The sequence below is a fragment of the Pocillopora verrucosa genome, chromosome 8, assembly GCF_036669915.1.
Source record: "Pocillopora verrucosa isolate sample1 chromosome 8, ASM3666991v2, whole genome shotgun sequence".
In the NCBI taxonomy this organism is placed as follows: Eukaryota; Metazoa; Cnidaria; class Anthozoa; order Scleractinia; family Pocilloporidae; genus Pocillopora; species Pocillopora verrucosa.
Window position 1 is genome coordinate 17,192,289 of NC_089319.1, and position 21,516 is coordinate 17,213,804.

Below are 21,516 nucleotides of genomic sequence, written 5' to 3' on the forward strand. Positions count from 1 at the left end.
TAACCATATTCATCCAAATAGATATGCAATATCTCTTCGAGTGTTCAAGTCGATATTAAGTTGAACAAGAAGAGAGAAATTCAATATCTACCAGCAACTATGTCTTTTTTTTTTTGTCTACAAACCTTTACGAACAAGGAAAGTGACTTTATTAATTGTAAACACTTTGTTACTCATCCTGACAGAGGGCCGCGTAAGACGAGTGACAGGTCAACAACTGATTGGCGACATCAAAGACTCCTAAACAATTATCGTAATTTTGCAAGTGTGCGGTTACGCCTTTTCTCAGGACTGGGCGCATCCTTTTAAAACACTGCAGTTTATGTAAAAAAGGAAAGGAAATTATAGGAAAAGGGAAACTCTCTCCTTTCCTCCTTCCCATCATCCTTTCGTCGGGACAGCCCGGGTCCTCTTCCGCGAACTGCGACCGCGCGTGAAAAATTAGAGAGAGCCTCGGACGAGTCAGCTGTTTTCCATAGTTAAACAAATAAACGAGCGATTCCGGTGATATAGACTGCAATAATATTCTATCTTTTATTTCACGTTTCTTTTCTTTTTATTTCTATCATCCTTCACATACATAAAATTCGTCCGTTGTAAAGTGAACGTAGGTTTTACCGATCATAAATCAGTTACTGGATTATCATTTATCCGTAAAAAGAAGTGCCTCTGATCATGATGAGTGGAAATAACTACAAGTGTAGCTTTTGCTGTTTTCTGTGATGTGTTCACATCCTTTCCCCAATGATCTTTTTTCATAAAGAAGTATAGATTTATCAAGAGATATACTAAAAATGCTTTATTTATGAATTCTATAGAATATTTAATTTCTTTACGCAAGACATCCCCCCAAGAAAAAAATCTCTTAAGTATTTATCGAGTTCATTTTAGATATGCCCTTTCCACTTTCTTTCGAAAGTAGCTCATTAGCTTTTTTTATGTAGTTACTTAAGTGGCCGTATTGCGGTGGACCTTTGAGTTAATTTAAGTTGACAACAAATCAAGGAGCGGCTGGCTTGTCTAAAATCGGATCTCAAAAATTAATAAATGAAAGGATTGGCAGATGATTGTACAAAAATGAAAAAACCATGCAGTCTTCTCTAATTTTCCACTGACTAAATCAGGCCTCCCAAACACAAAACTAAAATTCACGAAAGCCAGTGGCAACCAGCTGATTAGAAACGTAAACACAATTAGAACACAGGAAATTGTTCCTTTGACAGCTGTCATCCTCTTCAAGCGATTTCTAGTTTCTCCTGTTTCTGTTTGTCGGACATGGATCCTGCCTCGCTGTAATCGATTTTGCCTTCTTATTTCTTGAATCACTTTCACATTCATCCCTGAAATGACAACAACGGGCATCAAAGCGAAAGCGAACATTAGTGTACTGTTGTAAATTTTATCGACTTTTTGCGCCTCTTTTTCGGGCTTCGTATGAAGCCACGCGTGTCGTAAGCTGGCCAGAAAGATACTGAAAACCCACACCCCAGTTAAAATAAGACTGACGCTTCTTTTCCGTCGTCATGTAGTTGTAATAATGTAAAGGCCATAGAACGGCGAGGAACCTGTCGAACGATATCGCAGCCAAATTAAACACCGTACTACCGAAGGCGACGTCTTTAATTCCAGCCAGGATCCAACAATGCTTTGATAAAGCGTATTTATTGCAGCCATTGCAGAAGACCGCGTATCCGGGGATGACAAACACCGCCATCATCAAATCTGCCACTGCTAAGTCCACCAAAAAAATGTTCACGTAGTTTTGTCGAAGTCTTCTGTTTGTAACAAGCACAAGGATAGTGATGAAGTTCCCGCTTAGTATAATCACACCTGCTGTGCCATTGAGGACCCAGAACACCAATTCTAAATTCTTACTGCACGGAGGAATACTCTTTGTTGGTCCTAATGTTCTGTTCTCCATTTTTAACAATCGATTTTAACTATTTAAGAGTTGCGCTTGACTGCAAGGAAAAGGAACTGAATGAGTTCTATCACATCAACTTTTAAAGTATTGAACACGGACGCATTAAAGAGACTGACTTATTTTGTAACAGTTCACAGGATCAGTGACAGATGAGATGGTTCCGGTTTAAGCCAATGAGATGGTTCCGGCTTAAACACACTTGTGCACGGATTTAATTGAGCGCAAAGAGGTCCATTTCGTATTTGCTTTCAAACAGACATCTCTGAACTCGGTACAATATAATTGAAAGATAATTGTTGTCTGTCAAGAACACGTTAGGCAAACAAAGAAAAGCTTCCATTAGGTAATGAGCACTCTCCTTTGGCCTGTTTTTTTTATCACGTCAGTTTATCAGTGTGCCATTTTTAGATCCATGAATCAGCAAAAATGACCGATGGAAAGTTGAAGACCAACAGTTGACGATGGTCTGAGAGTTTACGATCAGTTCAGCTCACAATGAAAAGGAGAAAAAGGGGGAATAAGTCTCTCAAATGTGGACTTTCCCGCAAAGAAGCCTACGCTCATCCCCTAAAATACTTTTTACTATGCCTATTGTGAACTCTGTGACATACGGTGAACGTGCCTTTTCTTTTTCCGCATCTACATTCTATGGAACAGTCTACCACATTTTGTTAAAAATACAACATCTCTTTCATCTTTTAAATCTGCCCTCAAAACATTCTTCTTGTTTCGGAATTGATTTATTTTACCAGGAACTGTACCGAGCTTTCATGTCACCTATTCTTAACCAGTTATTTTGTAGGTTTAAACTAGTTTATTTAGTTTTTCTCCATGGTAATGTAAGCGCATTGAGTTTTCTAAATGCGCCCAAAAACTATGTTATTAATATTATTAGGAACTTTTGTTGAAAAGTTTTACAAGCGTTTTTTCCTCGATCCAAACCAACCTACCATTATTTTTTTGCTCCGTTATGCTAAATGAACTCCCAAGAAATACGATACGTGCACAGTTCGACATGATTCTTTATTTATGTTTCTTCTTACTGAACATTCTCTACATCGTGCATTTATTCCTCAATTTGCAATTTTCATCTTCGATAAATGCTCTTAGTTGAAAATGTAGGCCCCCTTTCGAAGAGAGATTACCGGCGTTGTTTAGTTATATCACGTTGAACAGCTGTAAGAAAAGCATTCTTAGAGGAACATGATATGGTTAAAGGAAAAGTTAAAGGAAGCTTGTTTATTACTCTAATCTTGAAATTTTACGCTAAAATCAGAGACAAATATTTATATAAGTTTGCAGCCAGTAGCGCTCTCCTTTTGGTTAATCAATTGTATGTGCATTTCGGGATGACGTTATTATCTCAACTGTTGAGTAAGGGCGGCACCGTAATAAACGAGAGGCAGCTTGTCGAAACTCCACTCTGTAAAATGAGTATATGAATGGGTTTAAAGATGATTGCAAAAACAAGAAAAACAATGAGAGGTGGATTAGAAGTGGACTAACTAAGTCTTTCCGACGAAAGAGAAAACAAAAATTGTAAAATATACGGGGTAACCAACATAAAACATAGATTAGGACGACAACAACGCAAGCTAGAGTCCCTTTCAGCTTTCTTACATTGTTCACTGCACGAGAACGTTTTGTAGATAAATTTGAAGGGAAATTTTGAACTGCGTTGGCGACGTGAATTCGTTGAACCTGCTTTTTAATGACAATCAGAATTCTAAAATTAATTCCAAGTAGTAAAAAGAAAGGAATAATAACGAAAATGAAAGTCAAAATAATTGAATATGTTTTGTCGATGAAAAGAGCCTTCTCTCTTGAACTACTGTGCTGCCAGAAGTTTCTTGTACCAGCCAAAAGGACTGGTGCTCCCCAGACCATGGCGAGGATGAAAACCAACTTCTTTCTTGTCATCTTAGAGGTATAACGAAGAGGGTTGATGAAGGCTTCATGGCGGTCCAATGAAATAGCTAAAAGGTTAAAAATATTAGCTCCAAAGGCAAAACCTTTCAGGAATCTGATCGCCCAACAGTATTTAGTGAGTGAATACTTGCAACCAGAGCAAAAAACCGAGTAGAACGGCACAACAAATACTCCCATGCTTATGTCAGAAATGGCCAAACTCACGAGATAGATGTTCATGAAGCTGCGGCGAAGATGTCGGGTCTTTAGAAACACCGCGCACGAAAGAGAGTTTCCCGCCAACATCAGGACGGCGATGACGCTATTGATGACCCAGAAAACAACATCCAGCGTAGGGTTGCATGGAACCCCTTGAAATCCTTTCATATCTGATATTTTAGTGGACTTCTAGACAGCTAAGGTTATCACTGCAACTTGGAGTCAGCTTCAGATCAAAATTTCAGTCTGATATGCTGTATCATCCCTAATGTTTCCTTTCTACTGTTTATTCAAAGAAAAAATCCGGCAGAACTGCGTTTTCTTTTTCTCGGCAGCTGCAGTGGCAATTGAAAAGGTTATTTAACTTAGATCGAAGTGTTAAATTGGCCTTACATCAGATACAATCTTTCATCTACGAATCCTAGACCTAAAAAGATTAAGCTGCTCAAGAAACTTATTTCCTTTTTTTCACAATACTAATTTATCCTATTGTTCGCAAAAGATAACATATCCTTTATTACATTTCGTCGTTTTGATAAGCCAAAAGTAATCTTTATTGTCAGTCTAAATTTTAAAACTTATTGTTTATTCAAAGACATTCTTTATTGCATCGCTCTATTTTGCTACTTCTACTTCAAGCCCGGTTATTGCAGCAGGATGAAGTTTGGATGGATAAAGAGTACATGAAGTCTCTAAACTAATTTTAGGCAGGCAAAGTGAAGTTATATTAACGACACCAGTTTCCGATTCAGGTCTTATCAGTCTTGTCAGTTAGGTTGCAGCTTCGAATCAGCGGCAAAATTTTATGGTTAAATTGAAAATGTGAATTATTGAAATAGATTTAAAAAAAAAAAAAACGTTGCGTGCTTTTGGACAATTTCATAGTGGAATACAGACAGATCTGTGTCGGATTGGCTGTGAAATCTTCAATCCGCATAAGTACGTAGGAAATATGATGTACAAATCCCAGCTTAAGTGGAGGTTATCGATCTCTTTCATTTAATAAATCTCTTCAGACTTCAAAAAAGATATTTGTGGGCTTATATAAAATTCTGCCCTTTCAGTGAATGTTTTGAGAACTGTCGCACACTTTTGAAGCATATGTACTTCAGAAAAATTACCAACCACTGCAAACCACTTCTAAACTGTGAAAAATCTTTAATTTAGATTTTCGCGATCGGATTGATGTAAATGGCACGTAAAATCTTGCGGGCACGGTTCTCTTTTTACTTTGCACAACATATCTAAGTTTTAACACTATTTGAATTATAAAAAAAAAACAGATTAGACACATGATAAAAATTCATTAGCGGACATTGTCTTGATTCTCTTTTAAATCAAACGCTTTTCCCCATATTTGCTCTGTGGCAGTTTGTAAATGAAATCTTTTCAAATAGGTACGTCAGTATAATTTGTGTCGTGTCTTTTCATGTCATGGAAATTTTAAAGAATGGTAAGCAAAAGTTGACATAATGTATTTCAGGCAAGGAAAAAAATTAAGAAAATTAATTATTCTTGGGAATTTGCTAACAAAACGCGTGAAGGTATTATTTGTAATAATATAAATAATATGTTTTAAGAACGCAGGTTCTTTAATTTGTTCATTTCTATGACTCAGTATCAGTGCTGGAGCCTCGAGAGGGAATCTTTATGACGCCAGACTTATTATTTTCCTAGCTAATAACATAGCAAACAGTATTGTTGTTGCAATCCTAGCGGGCGACCTTTATGGGTTAAGGCATTGTTAGCTTGTACAATAGTACACTTCCTATCATACCTATAAATTTTACAAACAAATTTTGTTACGCTGTGCCAATATACTTCCAGCTGAAATGTACGAGAGGAGCAGTGCGTTTAGGCGCTTTATAATGGTTTCGCCCCACGGCAAGTGGCCCGCTCTCACCTTTACGTGGTCGCCTCTTGAAGTAAAACAAGCTCGCCCCTACCTTTACCAGTTCGCCCTCATCTTCGCCCAAAATGTTTCAACCCTTTTTCCTACTGCGTAATATCTTCCTTTAATTTTCTGTCGAAATCATAATACAATTTGATCAACATGCAATTTTACAGCAGTTTTGAAGTAGTTTAATATTCGCACTCCTATTTCGTTGGGCTTTAACGTTTCATAGCGACGTAGCGTGGTTTCGTGGTCAACATTTGATTGAGAAAAACAAATTTCATGTTGAAGGAAACATATTATGATTTTGACAGAGAAGCAATATGGTATTGCTGAAAGGTAACGAGTCGAAAGATTTGAAGACGAGCTCAGAGAAAAGTGGGGCACGCGTGTTTATTTCGAAGGGGCAAAGTAGCAGAGGTGGTAGTGGGCGAACTTGCAATGGGGAGAAACTTCTAGATGCCGTATGAGTCTTTTGAGCGGCGGGTTGTTTATTTCAATTTCATTTTCGCATCTTCCATAAAGGATTCGCTTCAAACAAATTACTAGTTGGAGCTTTTGAAATTAATGAGAATGTTTTGAGAACGGAGCCTAGATGGGGAGATATATAGAACAATACTCTCAAGACTACGACACTCGAAACTTTCGTTTACCTCAATTGCTGGGAGAAGATCGTCAAAGACTTTATTTCTACGTAAATTCACTTTGACCAAATTAATTTTTTGGCCATCATAGGTAAAATAATATGATCAACGTTTAGCATTTAGCGTCAATCAACTGGTAAATGAAATAGATAAAAAACACCGCAAGATCAAAAGGGTTTTCTACGCGAATACTGTTCGGGTGTCAATCTATAAATTATTAATCGACTTTAAAATTAATTATAAATTTCAAGTTATAATTACAGATGTTTCCTTTATCTTTTTATTCCTAATTATCAAGGCCTTCGCATGCTCGTTTATTGGAGAGGCGTCTCAAAAAAAATCTAGAAGACTCTATTTCCGTGTGCATAGAGTAGTATGAATAAAAAAATCATTTCAAATGGAGGTAAAAACCCTCAAAAAACAATGAGACAACTAAGCTTTAAAACGTTATGATCTTGAACCGATAGAAATGCGAAAACTATGGTGAATAATTATGAGATAAGAAAAGATGTTACAAAACGGGGCTCCCTACAATCGCAACGATAAAATTTTTCATCTTTAATTTGTTTGCTCGCTCGTTCGGAGGCAATTTCAGTATTGTTTTTCCTTTGTCATATGGTATTAAATTTGTCAGTTTGCTGTCGAGATCAACTGAGAGGAAATGAAAAGGCATGTCAGCTTCAGGTTGTTTTCCTCCTCCGTAAAATTCACTTCGGTGTTCTGAAGTGTTCATTTCTTGAGATAAAAGAGTGGATTAATAAAATGAAAAAAAAAAATGATTGGCGCTCCATTTAATAGAACTAATTAAAAAGCCAGAGAGTAATTAAAATGCAGTAAGACTGAACTATTTTTTCGTGTTTACTCTCTAACATTTGAGCAACGTCAACAAAAGCGAATGCAAATGAATTTTTTGTGAAGGTTATGTCATTGGCTGTTTTTCAATAGTTGCCATAAATAAATTAGAAAAGCACGGTCTCCCTGTTGGAAATCGGTAACAGTTTGCATTTTGCATTGAAGTGAACCACCTGCAAAACTATTGATACCTTCCTCTTTATTTTTTTTTTTTTCACAATTTTTTACACGAATTTATAAATTAAGACAAAAGGGTCTCAGGTAGTCCTTTGCGAACGTAACTGGTTCATTTTCAAAACCATCAAGCACTGATTTTTCTTCGGCTGAGGAAAGTAATGTCTTCAGAAGGAGAGAACGTTTCTTCTATTCGCGAATTACCCAACACTGAGTACTACTGCAACGAAGCTTTGGACGAAGCATTTCTAATCGTGTACATTGTTTTAGGCCTGGCAATTTTCGCGGGAAATACCTTCTGTTGCATCGTATTTTTGGCGAATCCTAAGCTCCGAGGATGTTACATGAACATATTTTTGGTGAGTCTCGGATTGGCTGATATTCTTGGTTCCATTTTGGTAATTCCAGGCCACTGCGCGTTCTGCACAAACTGCTCCAGGAATTTCAGTTTGAAACAGATCGTAGATGAAGAAACATGCAGATTCTTTGACGCCGTAAAGGACTTCGTTTGGTTGACGTCTGTCCTCAGCCTTCTCGGAATCACTTATGACAGATATTTAGCAGTTATTCAACCACTTCGTTATCAGTGCAAAATGACGCCACGAAAAGTCTCTGCCGTCTTAGGAATAACTTGGCTACTGCCAATCCCATTTTCTTTCATAAAACCGATTATTAATGATGCGGGAGTGGACTTCCTAAAAAAAGGTTCGCGTAGTGAATCTATCTTTGACATCCTTGTGGTACTAACGCTCGTCATCCTTCCAATGACGATTATATTCATCGTAAACTTTATGGTGACAAAAGCCATAAAGAACCAGCTTCGGAAAGTACATTTCGAACGACAGGAAAGCAGAGGAGACCAAAAACCGAAAGACAACCGACGAAAGACGATTTCCTGCTTGATCGTTGTAGTGGTATTTTTAATTTGTTGGTTTCCCCGATGCTTGTTGAATTTTATGTTTTTATTTAAAATTATTCAGGAAAAAGGCTTACGCCTTCTTGAAAAGATATCTTTGGTATTTATTTTCCTGCAATCGTCTGCCAACCCTTTCTTATACTCCTTTTACAGAAGCGACTTTCGCAGAGGCGCAAAAACTTTAATGCGACAGGTGATTCCACTAGGATCAAAAAGTTCTGAACATATCGATCAACCTAGAAAGCGCTTCGACACCCAAGAATCGAGGGTGGGGCCAGATTTAAACGAACAACCGACTGAATTAAAACTTCAGGAATTATGAACTCTTATTACCGCTAAGTCTCTTTAAGATTTGATCGCATTGAAATTCACTAGGCTTAGAGTTTGTGCGTGACATTTTGAAATATTAATATCAACAATTAGCGAAAACGCAGCGTATTCAAAGGATGAAAACATTTCATTCTCAGAAAACCATAAAATTTGAAGTTACAGGAGCAGAGACACTTCTCTCTCTCTGTCATTTGAACTAGAGTTATTTGAATAATAGAGTTGTAATTTCCGTTAGAAAACAAAATACGCTGTTGTCTGAATGCACATTTTAACCTTGCGGCTGAATAAATATTGAGGAGAAAATTGTTTCAAGTTTTTAATCTCTTAAGAGTTTGTTTTATGCTATTATATTTCCTGAAACAGCTTGTAAAAGAAGCAGTTGTTCTCTCTTTTTGAGAATATCATATCCAGCTATTCAAGAAGGCGATGACTTTCTCCCGAGGGATACAGATATTCTAACGACAAAGTTCGTTCGCCTTCATATATTTAAGTTATTTACTCAATTCTCGTCGTGTTGTAACAGCTGGCCTTAAAAGACATCTCATCTGCGCCTATTTTAACAATTAAATGAAATGGAAACCGCAGAGCAGACACGTAGTCTTTGCAGTTTGCGTATGAGGACCACGAATGCGCGTCAAATTTGCGCGAGGACACCATTCACGGCAAAGACCTTGGTGTTTGTTCCTTGATTGAAGTCAGCCAAGGAGGCATTTCGTAAGGAAGTCGAATTACCATCATCTAAATCGAAATAGGGTGAAAAGTTACGGTTAGTAACGGGTTTGAAAGTTGCCAACCTCCCACAAGACAAGGAACTTAAAAGCGAGGCAAACAACGTCGGAAGTTTTGCAAAGTGTCGAAGTTCTTTTGTTGCAGCTGAAGCGGCTTTTTTGTTTTAAATGGAATGGTAAATAGCAAAAATTACCACGGTTGGACTCTTGACATAATTTTTTTTTTTTAACTTTCATCAACTGAATTAAAAAAAATAAAAAGAATAGATTCAAGGCGGAGACTCGTGTATTGTATGACAGCAAGTAAAACTTATTTGTTTTTCTTGACAGAATGAACAAGGACCACGTGACTTAGAAGTGCTTTTTCATTTTTCCTTAAGGGGAGATATTTGCACGTTTCGCATATCATATCATGTATAAGGGTGTTTATTTTCCTCTCCAAGCTACTCTAGTGACATAATTTTTTCTAAGATTTCACAATCTTATTGAATGTAAACTAATCTGAGTCACCCACTTCAGTTAAAGCATATTCTTGCGTTAACCACCCACTCACCCAACAAAACACTTCATCAAAAAGAAAAAATTCAAAAAAGAAAAAACAAACAGTAATCTACTCTACTGGTCAGTCAGCCAGCGATCGAATAATTCGACCCGCAGTAGTGCCCATATCACTAACCAATTTATTTGTCTGTTTTGTTTTCTCTCACTTAGAAAGTCAGGGAGTCTTATTCCCCTCCACTAACTCAAGAAAAAGACCATTTACGTCACCCATTCAATCAATAGGATGAATCCAACCACCTATCCGTTGACTCACTCAGTGTGCGACTTATCTCTTCATGCACTCAATCAACGCAACCAAAGTACTCACACTCGCTCTCTCTCTCTCTTTTTCTCTCTCTCTCCTCTAGTGCTTGTTCTTTCTAGTGACATTTACGTACTATTATTGCCGTTATGTGTAATTACAGCGCTCCCTTCTCGACCGTGATGGAAATACTTAGTCGATACGGTCGTATGATATACTTATAACCCTTGAAAAGGTGGAGATTTACGTTTATAGAGAATAACAGGCTGCGATTGTTAAGTTGCAGCCCGGAGAAGATTTTAAATTCTCATATCATTAGTGTTCTGACAGAAGCTAAACAGGACTTGAGGTTTGTCATGGCGATGGTTGCTTGCGAAAGTTTCGGCCTCTCGAAGGTCTGAGGTCTGATGATTCCTGCCGTATGTTGATAATGACCTGGTCGGACTTGTAACGGCCAACGCTTGCATTTCACTCCCTAGGGAGGATTTTTCATTTAGCTCATTGCGCTTTACAGAAGCTGTTTTTCATTTCCTCTGAGTGTAAGTTGGTCGCACTTGATCGCCAGGGCAATGACATGTGACGTCATCATACATGTCAAGCCATGATATGTCGAGTTAGTCAGTTTTTGGGGACTAGATGAAAACGTTTCAAAACGCGCGGAATTCTGAAATTTTCTCGGCACCGAGTTTAGTTTTCAAGATCTCTCTTGAGATTTTCCTATTCTTAAAGAAATCCTAAAGGACGACCAAGAAAACTCGTATACGGATACTTTTGCATGCTTGCCTTCCTTGCGAATTCAACCGCTTTTTCTCACTCCTGCTCGACAATGCGCATGCTCTGTATCAAACGATTTTGTAAGCTACGGGAACTTGCTCCATACCTTAATTACCGAATCTCAGTAATCTGGCGACGGCTTGTCGGAAGTCAGCTCTGTAAAACGAATATATGAAAGGATTCACTGAAGACTGCGTCAGAAGGAAAAACATAGACAGCTTTTGCAGCAGTGCGTCAATTTCATGGGTGTCTCCACTGACTAGGTATTGGATGTTAAATGAGATCCGTGGAATCCACGAAACCACAAATATTATAACCACGAGGGCGCAAGCAATGGTCCCTTTTCGTTTCCGGCTCGCTTCTGCTCGAATTTCTTCAAGGTTTTCAGCTTCACTTACATCCTGTGGGTTTCGCATCACAGCCACTTGACGACCTTGTACTCTGATCGCTATTATGATTTTGATGTTGATAATGGAAACCATTATGGAAGGAGTGACGAGAACAACTGCCATGAGTATGCTATTATAAACCCCGTTGACTGCAGTTATTTCGGGGCCAGTTATTGTAAGATAGAGAATGCTGCGCACGACAGCAGTGCTGACTGAGACGCTCCACACCGCGATTAGAATGTTTACACATCGACGTCTGGTCATAACGTTCTCGTATTGGAGAGGTCGGAAAACTGCCAAATAGCGATCGAAGGAAATGGCGAATAGATTAGTGATACTCCCGGCGAGGACAACGTCTTTCGGAAATTCAAGAAGCCAGCAGTAATTACTCACAGCGTACTGCCTACAACCCAAGCAAAATGTTGCATAGCCAGGAGCCACAAATGCGCCCATTATCATGTCCGCGATAGCCAAAGACGCAAGAAACAAGTTCACCTTTTGCTGTCGAAGACGCGAAGTAAACACTATCGATAAAAACACCACTGCATTACCAAAAACAACGATTGCACCTGTAATGGAGTTAAGGATTATGAATGTCTTCTCTAACATCTGATCGCACGACAAATGATTTTCGGTTTCATTCGACATCGGCTGTAGTGAATCGTTCGTAAACATCATAGTGGTTCGTCAGGCAGTTGTCACTGATTTCTTACCAAAACGTAGATGGTATTCTTTGAGCGAAGACTGCCGGAGCCTGATTAAAGGTTCCAACCAGTAGAGTTGTCGATTGGTAAACTAGTTGTCAATTGCCTCTTAGGAAAACTACACGTCGACTGATATATCCCAAGCAGTCCCTCCCATTAGCGCAAGAGCTTAAGTTTACTTTGTGTTATGGACAGGTTCGACTGCATGAAGGAAGTCGCTTTCAACGAATCTTAATTTTTTGATAAAAGTAGAGATACCCACGACAATAGCACCTTCGGTTTGAAAGAAAGCAATCTAAATTAATAGACAGGTTCATAAATCCCTTCCAAAAATTTTATTTAGATGGTGAGTGTCTTTGTTCTCAAAGAAGCTAAGTGTTATCAAGATTAATATCTTTGGGAATAAAAGGTCGGCTCATTTGAAAGTTTTACTTCTCCGCAACCCCAAACGTTAAAAGTTAAAAACCCTGTAACTGAGAACTAACACGGACAAAATTTTTGTTTATCATGCATGAGTATTTTCATTTCTGAAAAACATGTTCGTGATTATTGGGAAGTCTGAAAAGGAAATATATCTGTAATGGAGGACAGCTGAAGTGCTATGAGGCGGAAAAAGTTTAGTCGGTGTATTGTGCATCGAACATACATATTAAAATTTCCATTTCGTACTTCACTCTGACGAAGGGCTGATGCTCGAAACGTCAGCCCTTAAACTCTTTACGGTGGCCAATTTACGTTTCACCTCAGTTGATAACACTAAATTACCTCATTTTCGTATGAGTTGATCGAAGCCTGAATGGCGGGTAACCTCAATGATTGAAAAGCACTGGAAATTAATAAAGGACAGCAGACAAACAAACTTAGAAATTATGTATTTGTTAAGAACGCTCATTACTTTATGATGAAAATTTTTCACAGGCACAAAAAATGGAATATCGTCACCAACCCTTGTTGTTGTAGGTTAAATGTCAACATCATATTCCAAGGGTTCCAAAATTTCCTACGTCTTTAATTCGAGTTAATGATATTCTCTGGCTTTATTTCCTACTGGTTGTAATTAATACAAAGTATACATGGCATCACTAATAATACGATTTAAAAAAACTCTAATATTTGGGACTGAAAGCTGACAATTTTGTAAGTTTCAAAGCTCATAAAATTGAACCATCATTTATTAATGATGTAGATAATAATTATTCACCAAAGCGGAGGTGAATCGTGGTGGTATTCACAGAGGTAAATAATTGTTTTATTATATACCACAAAGGTAGAAAAAAATAGGTTAAGTTATTTTAATATATAGACTGAAAAATAGCCGGAAATTATACTTTTGAGGCGCAATTTTGTCTCAGTCATCACCGACTCGGAAGTGAATAATGCTCGCTATTCACTTTCCGAATTAGCCAATCAGAGGCGCAAAAAGAATTTTTTTCTTGTGTGGTATATACTAATTACAAACATAGCTCTACTTAAGTCCAGATACGTGGCGACTTGTATGCTGTCAGTTTTAACTCCCTCGTCTCGTTTGGGATTCCAGTATGAAGATGTTATTTTTGTAACTTTTTTATATGAGATGGATCTCGATTTCGCATAAGGAAAAGTCGCAAATTGATACGCCTAGCTTATATTTGTATCGTCCGCATAGATTTGATTGTAGTTAAAGCTAAATTAATTGAGGTAAGTTGCTCTTCGCACAGTTTAAATGCGTATTTGAAGTTATTTTTTGAGATAATTATTTCTACTCAGACATATTGAAAAAGACGTTGTGACTTTGTGGTAATTCAAATGTATTATGAGCGACCGCGTTCTTGCAGCCGTGAAAATCTGGTGAAAGCCACCTCTTCGACAAGGTCCGCTACCACGCATTCCCCGAAACCAAAAATTATCTCATTACATCGATTACTACATACAAAGTTTCTTCATTGTTTTTGTTGTTCACACTTTTTGTCTTCGCTTTTTCATTGAGAATGATACCACTTGTAAAAATCTGTTCTCTAAAAGAATCGATGTCGAGAGATCTGCTGAGTCGAGAAATTGCTTGGAACGGGAAAATACTCTTTAACTCAAGGCAGTATTAGCTAAGAAAATTTCACTGATGGGTCCTCTGGAATATTCTGTCGCGCCATTAATCATGCGGCGCCACGAAATGAACATATCGGCATCATTTTCCGTGTGAATTGCTCTGAAGCCACCCTTTTCACAATTAATTCTTTTATTTTCAAGTTCACTTCCCGTGTAAGTGAGAATTGTTTTTTTTTAACTTAACAAAGAAACAAGCTTTGAAATTGACAAGATAAGAGTATGTTTTCGATTTGCATCGGCTTTCGTCGAGAGCATTCGAGTCTCTTATTATAATATACAATCTGCGCGAAATAAATGAGTCATTGCGCACGATTTTTGAAGAGTATCTTAAGTGGATTTCATCATCTGTGTTTTCTTCTTGCTTATAGTCTTTAAACCAGACCGGATGCTTTAAAAATTATCGTATTACTCGCACCTTCCCGCATCAACCACTGTTTGTAGAAAAATTAACAGATTACCCGCGAGTAATCGGCCGGTAAGTGTTTTACATTTAACGATAGAATTTCTATCAAACACATGCAGTTAAAGGGTTCATCAGAGGCTCTGGACACCTAATTTCTAACATAAGATTGTATGTGATTACTCTCTTCTAAGCTTCATGTATCAGTTCAACTGATATACGTTTGAGTACCAAGTAACTTAAATCCTCGTTGTACACAACATGACAACGTTCCAAATCTTTATATCTGCGCTCCCCTTAGGCTTCCCTAAAAGCTGGCGAAGATTAGAATTTCAAAGTTTTTGTCGGTGACAAAAAAAAATTGCCCTAAAAAAATTGTTAAATCGAAGAAATCCTAATTGAAAATAAAAACTGAAACCAATAAAACGCATTCAACTCCAAAGCTAACTCAGATATGTTCAAAATGCGTTGAAAACAAACATTATGGATAGGGAAGATAGCATGGAAGCGTTTTCATTAAGTTTTTTCAAGAATTTGTTCTTGTCTCTGGTGAACGAAAAAAGGAAACTGAATAATAGTCTTCAAACTATCTTGTTATCAAGTAAATATGATATGACCAGTATCTATTTGTACGGTTCTTTAGTTGAAATTTATTCGACCGTCATGTTTATTCAGTGGGAGTATAGATCTCCGTTACAACATCTAGAACATGTATATAGTTTCTTCCAAATCTATTTTTGAAAAAATTCCTGCTTAATTCAGCACTCAGTTTCAAGTTTTCCGTCATAGCTAGATTCAAAACAACAGTACTCTGTAGAAGTTAAATGCTCACAAATCTTCATCTTCGAAATGAGTTTTATCTAATTTATTTCCTGGTTTTCAATTCGCATAAAGCAAACATCCTTTCTTTGAATAAATACGAATCAGAATTTGAATTAGAATTAAGTGAAATTTTTTTGAAGGGAACATTAGATAAATTGTAATTTATTCTTGAAACTCAGCGATTTAGACACATGGTGTTTAACACATTATTTGACAGACTGGATATAAGGCTATATTCAAATTCAATGTTTAAAGCCAAGCACGTTGAATGGAGCTGTTTTGGACACGCTTTCAAAATATATACCAGGAAAAAGAATCAATTAACACCTGAGCCCTCTATGCCGAAAACTGCCGCAGCTGCCACAGGTTATCACACGCTTGCGCGAATTTTCTTTTGAGATTTTAACCCTCGACTTTGATTCCTTTGTAGATTAGAATTCAAACCTGATACGTCAGTCTCGTTAAATGAAGTGGGTGATTGACAAAAGCTTGATAAGAAACTGGCATGAATGATTCAAGCTGAGGGGCAAGCAGAAATGTGAAGAGACAACACCTTGAAAAATAAGCTAGTTCTATTGATTCTGTCAGAGAACTTCTCTCTTTGGAAGAAGAATAATATCCTTGGAGACTAAAACTCTATTTTCATCGGCATGAATTTCTCGAATTTTTGGGATCCTGACTCGGCGCTGTCTACTTTGTCGACCCCGAGCCAGACGATGCAGACACAAAATATATCCGGAAATAATAATCTTGATTGCAGCTTCCAGCTTGACCTTCTTTTTTGGGTCGTGAACGGTATCATCGGAGCGGCCATCTTACTTGGAAATACTTTCACGTGTGTTGTATTCCTGTCCAGATCTCATTTAAGACAGAATTACATGAATATCTACCTCATAAGTTTGGCTGTCGCTGACATTTTAATGGGGCTTCTAGTCGTGCCTGGATTTGCTGCCTTTTGCAGCGGCTGCACTTACAAGTGGAGCGAATATTGTTGGTTATTTGGAGGTGCTAGAGATATCGCTTTTCCAGCGACAGTCCTAAACCTTTTGGCCATTACTTACGATAGATACTTGGCTGTTCTACGACCTCTGCAATACGCATCGACAATGACGAAACGCAAAGTCTTCTCCGTTCTTGTCGCCGTTTGGGTAACACCTCTTATTGTTTCGTCTGTAAGGAGCATTTGGCAGCATTCATGGGAATCACGAGCCGTTAAAAGTGCTGAGTTGGTTTATAATGCAATCCTTTCCACCGTGTTTGGGTTCTCGCCGGTTCCTATTTTGCTCATCGTTAACCTAAAGATTATGAGAACCATCAAGAGTCATGGAAAGCGAATCCATGTAGACATGATTGAGGGTACGTCGCTCTCTCACACCGACCCTGCGCCAACTTCGGGGCTTAACCAAGAATTTACATGTAACATAACTATCATTGAGCAAAATCGGAGGAACGCATATCGCCGAAAAAAGGGAACAATGTCGTGTGTTTTAGTTGTTTTAATATTCATTATTTCGTGGCTTCCAAGGCAGTTCCTAAATATATGCATCCTTTTTGGTCGAAGACATTTAACGAGTCCTTTACTTGTGAAACTATCATTGTTTTTTCTTTTCTTTCAATCTTCAGTGAATCCTGCGATATATTCTTTCTATAGAAACGACTTCCGCCAAGCGGCCCGTCGGCTGATAAAAAGGCAGCGTTGATTGTATCATTCATTTAAGGTGTGTATATAGAAATTGTATCCGTTTTTGTTTTTTTCGTCTGTCAGATATGTGCGAAAAGGCGATATTATTCCGTAAAAATTTTAGCTTGTAGTTTTTTTTTTCGGTAATAGGCCGTAAAAAATGCTTCCCTCTAAACCACTGATAACTTCGAGGATAACTACGTGGCAGTTACGATTATCTCTGTAACCAAGCGGACTGAGTAAGATCAGCTATTAGCAAACGACAAAAAAAATTTCTAGAACTCGTCACTCAATGGTTGATACTTGACATGCAAATGAGTTTCCTGAAATGCACGCGCCAGTTAGCAGACGGTTTTTTGCTTTACAGATCTAAATTTTCTCAGAACGGCAGGGTTTTGGGGATTCATGAAAATAAAGAAATGTGTTCAAGCGACAACGAGAGTTGCTTTATCTGTTTTTTTATAATTGATAAAGCCTATATGAGTATTGTTCAGTCGGATCTATAACTGTAACTGAGCGCAAGCTCGCTAAACTTGATGAAGGCTCTTGTATCGCCCTATCTAAATCAACAATGTAGATATAATGAGTTCCTTTAAATCGCCTTTTTGAGTTCCTTAAATTTTCACGTTTAAGACTCTTAAAATCGCCATCCTAAGTTCTTTAATACGCCACTCTTAGTCCCTTCGCCTCTTAAGTTTATGAAAGTAGCCTCTTAAGGTCCCTTAGAATTGACGCCAATTTTTCGCTCCTTTACAATGTCCCTTTCAAGTCCCTTTAAATTTGCAATTTTGAAGTTCTTAGAATGCCTTTTTAAAGTCCCTTAAAATCCAGCGCCACTTACAAAATCGGTATCTGTTTAACTTTAAAATGAGACGAAATATTGCCATTAATTCTGTACTCTTGGTCCCCACTACTCCAATTTCCGCTATTTAACACTTTAAATTTGGCGCGAAAATTTAATGACATTTGTTATTTGTGAGGTGCATGAGGAATAAATAGCCACGAGCCTACGTTTCTGGCCGATGAGGTCGCTGAAAAAGAGAAATTTTTAACCAAAGGACTGGTTGGCAGTGAACTGAGAAGGTCTGTCAGGATCCAACTGAATGCAATGGACAACGGGAAAGCGACAAAGTCTAAATGACACCGTTTACGTTATCAAAACGGGTTTAGCTGTCTACGAGCTTCCCTGAACCTTTCAGCGCGAATTATAACATGTATATCTTGAAGTTAATTCACGTTTTCTTCTATAAGCGGAACTATTCAGTGATCATGTGACTCGCGCGTGTTTATACATGTTCAATACCATTTCAAACACGTGCACCTTTCAGCGAGCCAAAGCGCTCTTGGAAACTAAGTGGTTCTTCTGATGTTTATTCTGATGCTGCAACGGAAGTTTCAAAATTAAAATTGCGATTGTCAAGTCACATATTATTTCTCTCTCTTTGTTTGACATCTGTAACACTTCTCACAGCTTTTGCGTATGACGTCAACGTTCAATTTGTTCTACACCTTGTGCGGCTGTTATTTACAATTTTAGTCCTAAGCGTGCCTGAAAACAACTACCGGAATAGCTGAATGAAGCTAATATTGCTATAACAAGTCATGCTTATCCGTTGCATTAAATTTTGTGCTTGCTTGCTTGGTTAAATGCGATGAAAGGTCCTTGTTCCATTTAGTTGCTTTTGACCTGCTGACGGAGACACATAAATTTTTTTTTTTCGCTATTTTAAAACTGGCGATGTCGCAAGTGTCATCAAATAATTCAACTATGTTTTCTAACCATTATCCGGTACATTTTCCAGACTTTAACCCACCCACAGGTGAACTCGAGTCTAATGGAGACTGTAGCCTAGAGCTTGACTTCGCTTTTTGGATCATAAATGGTGTATTCGGTGTTCTTATCCTGCTGGGAAATTCCCTCACTTGCGCAACGTTTTTACGGTTCGAAAACCTCAGGCGGAGCTACATGAATTTGCTTCTGCTGAGCTTGGCCATTTGCGACGCTGCAATGGCCGTGATAGTAACGCCTGGTTATGCCACCTTTTGCACTGGTTGCTCTTACAACTTGAGTAAATTTTGTTGGTTTTTCGAAGGTGGCAAAGATGTGTGCCTCCTCACGTCCACATTCAATTTACTTGCCATCTCATACGACAGACATCTGGCCATCTTTCAGCCACTCAAATACCAGGTCAAAATGTCGCGAAGAAAACTCCGTGTGATTTTATCGGTTGTGTGGCTCACTCCACTGTTTCTCGCCTCGCTCAGAAACATTTGGTCCCACACTCGGCCGGAGAACGTTGTAGAGAAGCTCAACAGAACTTATTCATACATCTTACTCATCGTCTTTGTCATACTTCCGATAGTAATCGTGTCCGTTATAAACATAACAATTTTGATCGCCATCAAAAAACAAAGACAAAAGGTAACAGTGCTCAACAGGACCAGTTGTGGAGTCTGGTGGAAAAAGCAAACTCGTATGCAGTATCTTCATTTACGAAAAGGAACTCTTTCTTGTGTTTTAATAGTTGTTATTTTCGTAGCCTGTTGGTTACCCAGAACAGTTTATGACGCTTTTTATCTCTTCAACCATCCAGAATTAGTAACTCCTATCCTCCGAAAAATTTCCGTGACTTTTCTTTTATTGCAATCATCCATGAATCCCCTAATATACTGTTTTTATCGAAAGGAGTTTCGACAAGCTGTCAAAACTTTAATTAAATGTGCGTAGAACTTGACGGCAAAATTTCAATGCGCTATATGGAAATATCTAGGAAATGTCTGCAGGTCATTTGTGTCAACAAATTGAACGGAATTAAAATTCAGCATTCACCGATTCGTTTGTCTTCTTTGAGTCTGATATCATGGGTAATAAACAATGATTATTTTCTATATTTGAAACTTTCTGTAACTGTTTAGTTTGTCTGACAATAACGCAATCCAAAGAGGTTTCCTGTCTCCTAAACCCTTTACATCCTGACATCAATATTTATTTTCTCCACACTATTGCCGTAACATTTCTTATGGTACGGACAAGGAGAATGACAAGCTTATTCAGTTTGCAATCATTTTTCTTATTTTCATGGTTTCAATTCTTGATTGAGCGTTGATGCTGTAGGGATAACTCAGATTCTAGGCACTTTTTGGGGATAAAGTGTCATTTTGTTATTAAATAGATCGCTGGTCAGTCACTCCACCAGATGAGAAGACAGTGGAAAGTTCCGCTGAGACTGTGGTGGGTGTCAAAGGATAAAGTAAAAATCCTGGCTGCCAAGCAACCCAACGTAAATTGTAAGAAAGTTGTTTATCCAATCAACAAATCACCTACAGTCAACCATACATTTTGGTAATGCAGTATAATTGGTCTCTTAAGAACAATGAGGCGTGTATTGTGGGAATAGAGCCCTTGATGAGGACTCTATTCCGCTACGTGTTCGCCATACCCTTCAGTGAGAATGCCAAGCTGTTTTCGTAACAACTTCGCTCGAAATGCACCAAACACAATGAGGCATGCTTTGAAATCGGCTCCTTGAAATACACTCGGTGCCGTCGCACAAATTTGACCCATTTCCCTCAGGAAATTCAATCTAGATGCCTGCCGTGTAGCTGATGTTCGTACAGCTTTGATTGTTGGGTGCTCCGGCGACACAATGGCGTCCACCGTTCCTCTTTGGCTTTTTCTTTTCCGCCATGTTGTCAAGTGATAGTACAACAACCTGACGTCACAGCCTCAGCTCACGTGACTTTTTGGCCGCGCGGTCGAGGGGACAAATCGAAGTACGAACGGAAAGAAAATACCTAAAAGTATTTTTGAAGAATCCTAACTCTCAGACCCTTTATCTTAATTATATATCTAGTTACCTAAAGACGGTGTACAAAATTTTGTGTCATGTACACCTTAACCGGCTGTTAAGGTCGAAGAATGCGGTTTGAGGACGGTCTGTTTGAGAGAAACTCATTTCGCCGGTGAACAAATCATACATCTTAGTATAGGAATTCCTAAGAAGAATTTAGCCGAACACTTGCTTATGATTAACAAGTATACAAATGATCCCTAATTCATTTGGGAAAAGACAATTATATTTGCTACCGTTTAAGTACAGTAAGTGGATTTGAATTCAGCAAATTTTCACTGACACGTGTGAATTGGTATTGCCTCCTAACTCGGTGAAATAAGACTTCTTAAGTCGAGAATGATCAGAAATCGAACCTTTATCTTGCCTTCTATTGATGTTTTAGGGTAAATTCGTCCATAGGACGGTAAAATGTTTCATCC

The 21,516-nt window shown here is 38.2% G+C and overlaps 5 protein-coding genes across 5 annotated transcripts; 2 read left to right on the forward strand and 3 right to left on the reverse strand.

Annotated features, from left to right (window-relative positions):
* Positions 1 to 944: 944 nt before the first annotated feature.
* Positions 945 to 1,985, reverse strand: LOC131776645 (histamine H2 receptor). Its single transcript, XM_059092863.2, is given in 3 exon segments — positions 945 to 1,085; positions 1,087 to 1,515; positions 1,517 to 1,985. Coding segments are annotated over 3 exon segments (975 nt in total). The 5' UTR covers positions 1,922 to 1,985.
* A 1,007-nt stretch (positions 1,986 to 2,992) lies between these two features.
* Positions 2,993 to 4,256, reverse strand: LOC136283081 (D(5)-like dopamine receptor). Its single transcript, XM_066171295.1, has one exon. It carries the CDS (start codon positions 4,217 to 4,219, stop codon positions 3,248 to 3,250), a length of 972 nt encoding a protein of 323 aa, XP_066027392.1. The 5' UTR covers positions 4,220 to 4,256; the 3' UTR covers positions 2,993 to 3,247.
* A 7,016-nt stretch (positions 4,257 to 11,272) lies between these two features.
* LOC131776646 (histamine H2 receptor-like) lies at positions 11,273 to 12,232 on the reverse strand. The gene has a single exon (XM_059092864.2). It carries the CDS (start codon positions 12,230 to 12,232, stop codon positions 11,273 to 11,275), a length of 960 nt encoding a protein of 319 aa, XP_058948847.2.
* A 3,980-nt stretch (positions 12,233 to 16,212) lies between these two features.
* Positions 16,213 to 17,262, forward strand: LOC131776647 (beta-4C adrenergic receptor-like). The gene is made up of 2 exons (XM_066171187.1): positions 16,213 to 16,918; positions 17,186 to 17,262. Exons 1-2 carry the CDS (start codon positions 16,213 to 16,215, stop codon positions 17,260 to 17,262), a joined length of 783 nt encoding a protein of 260 aa, XP_066027284.1.
* A 1,719-nt stretch (positions 17,263 to 18,981) lies between these two features.
* LOC131776648 (D(1A) dopamine receptor-like) lies at positions 18,982 to 20,000 on the forward strand. The gene has a single exon (XM_059092866.2). It carries the CDS (start codon positions 18,982 to 18,984, stop codon positions 19,969 to 19,971), a length of 990 nt encoding a protein of 329 aa, XP_058948849.2. The 3' UTR covers positions 19,972 to 20,000.
* The last annotated feature ends 1,516 nt before the right edge of the window (positions 20,001 to 21,516 follow it).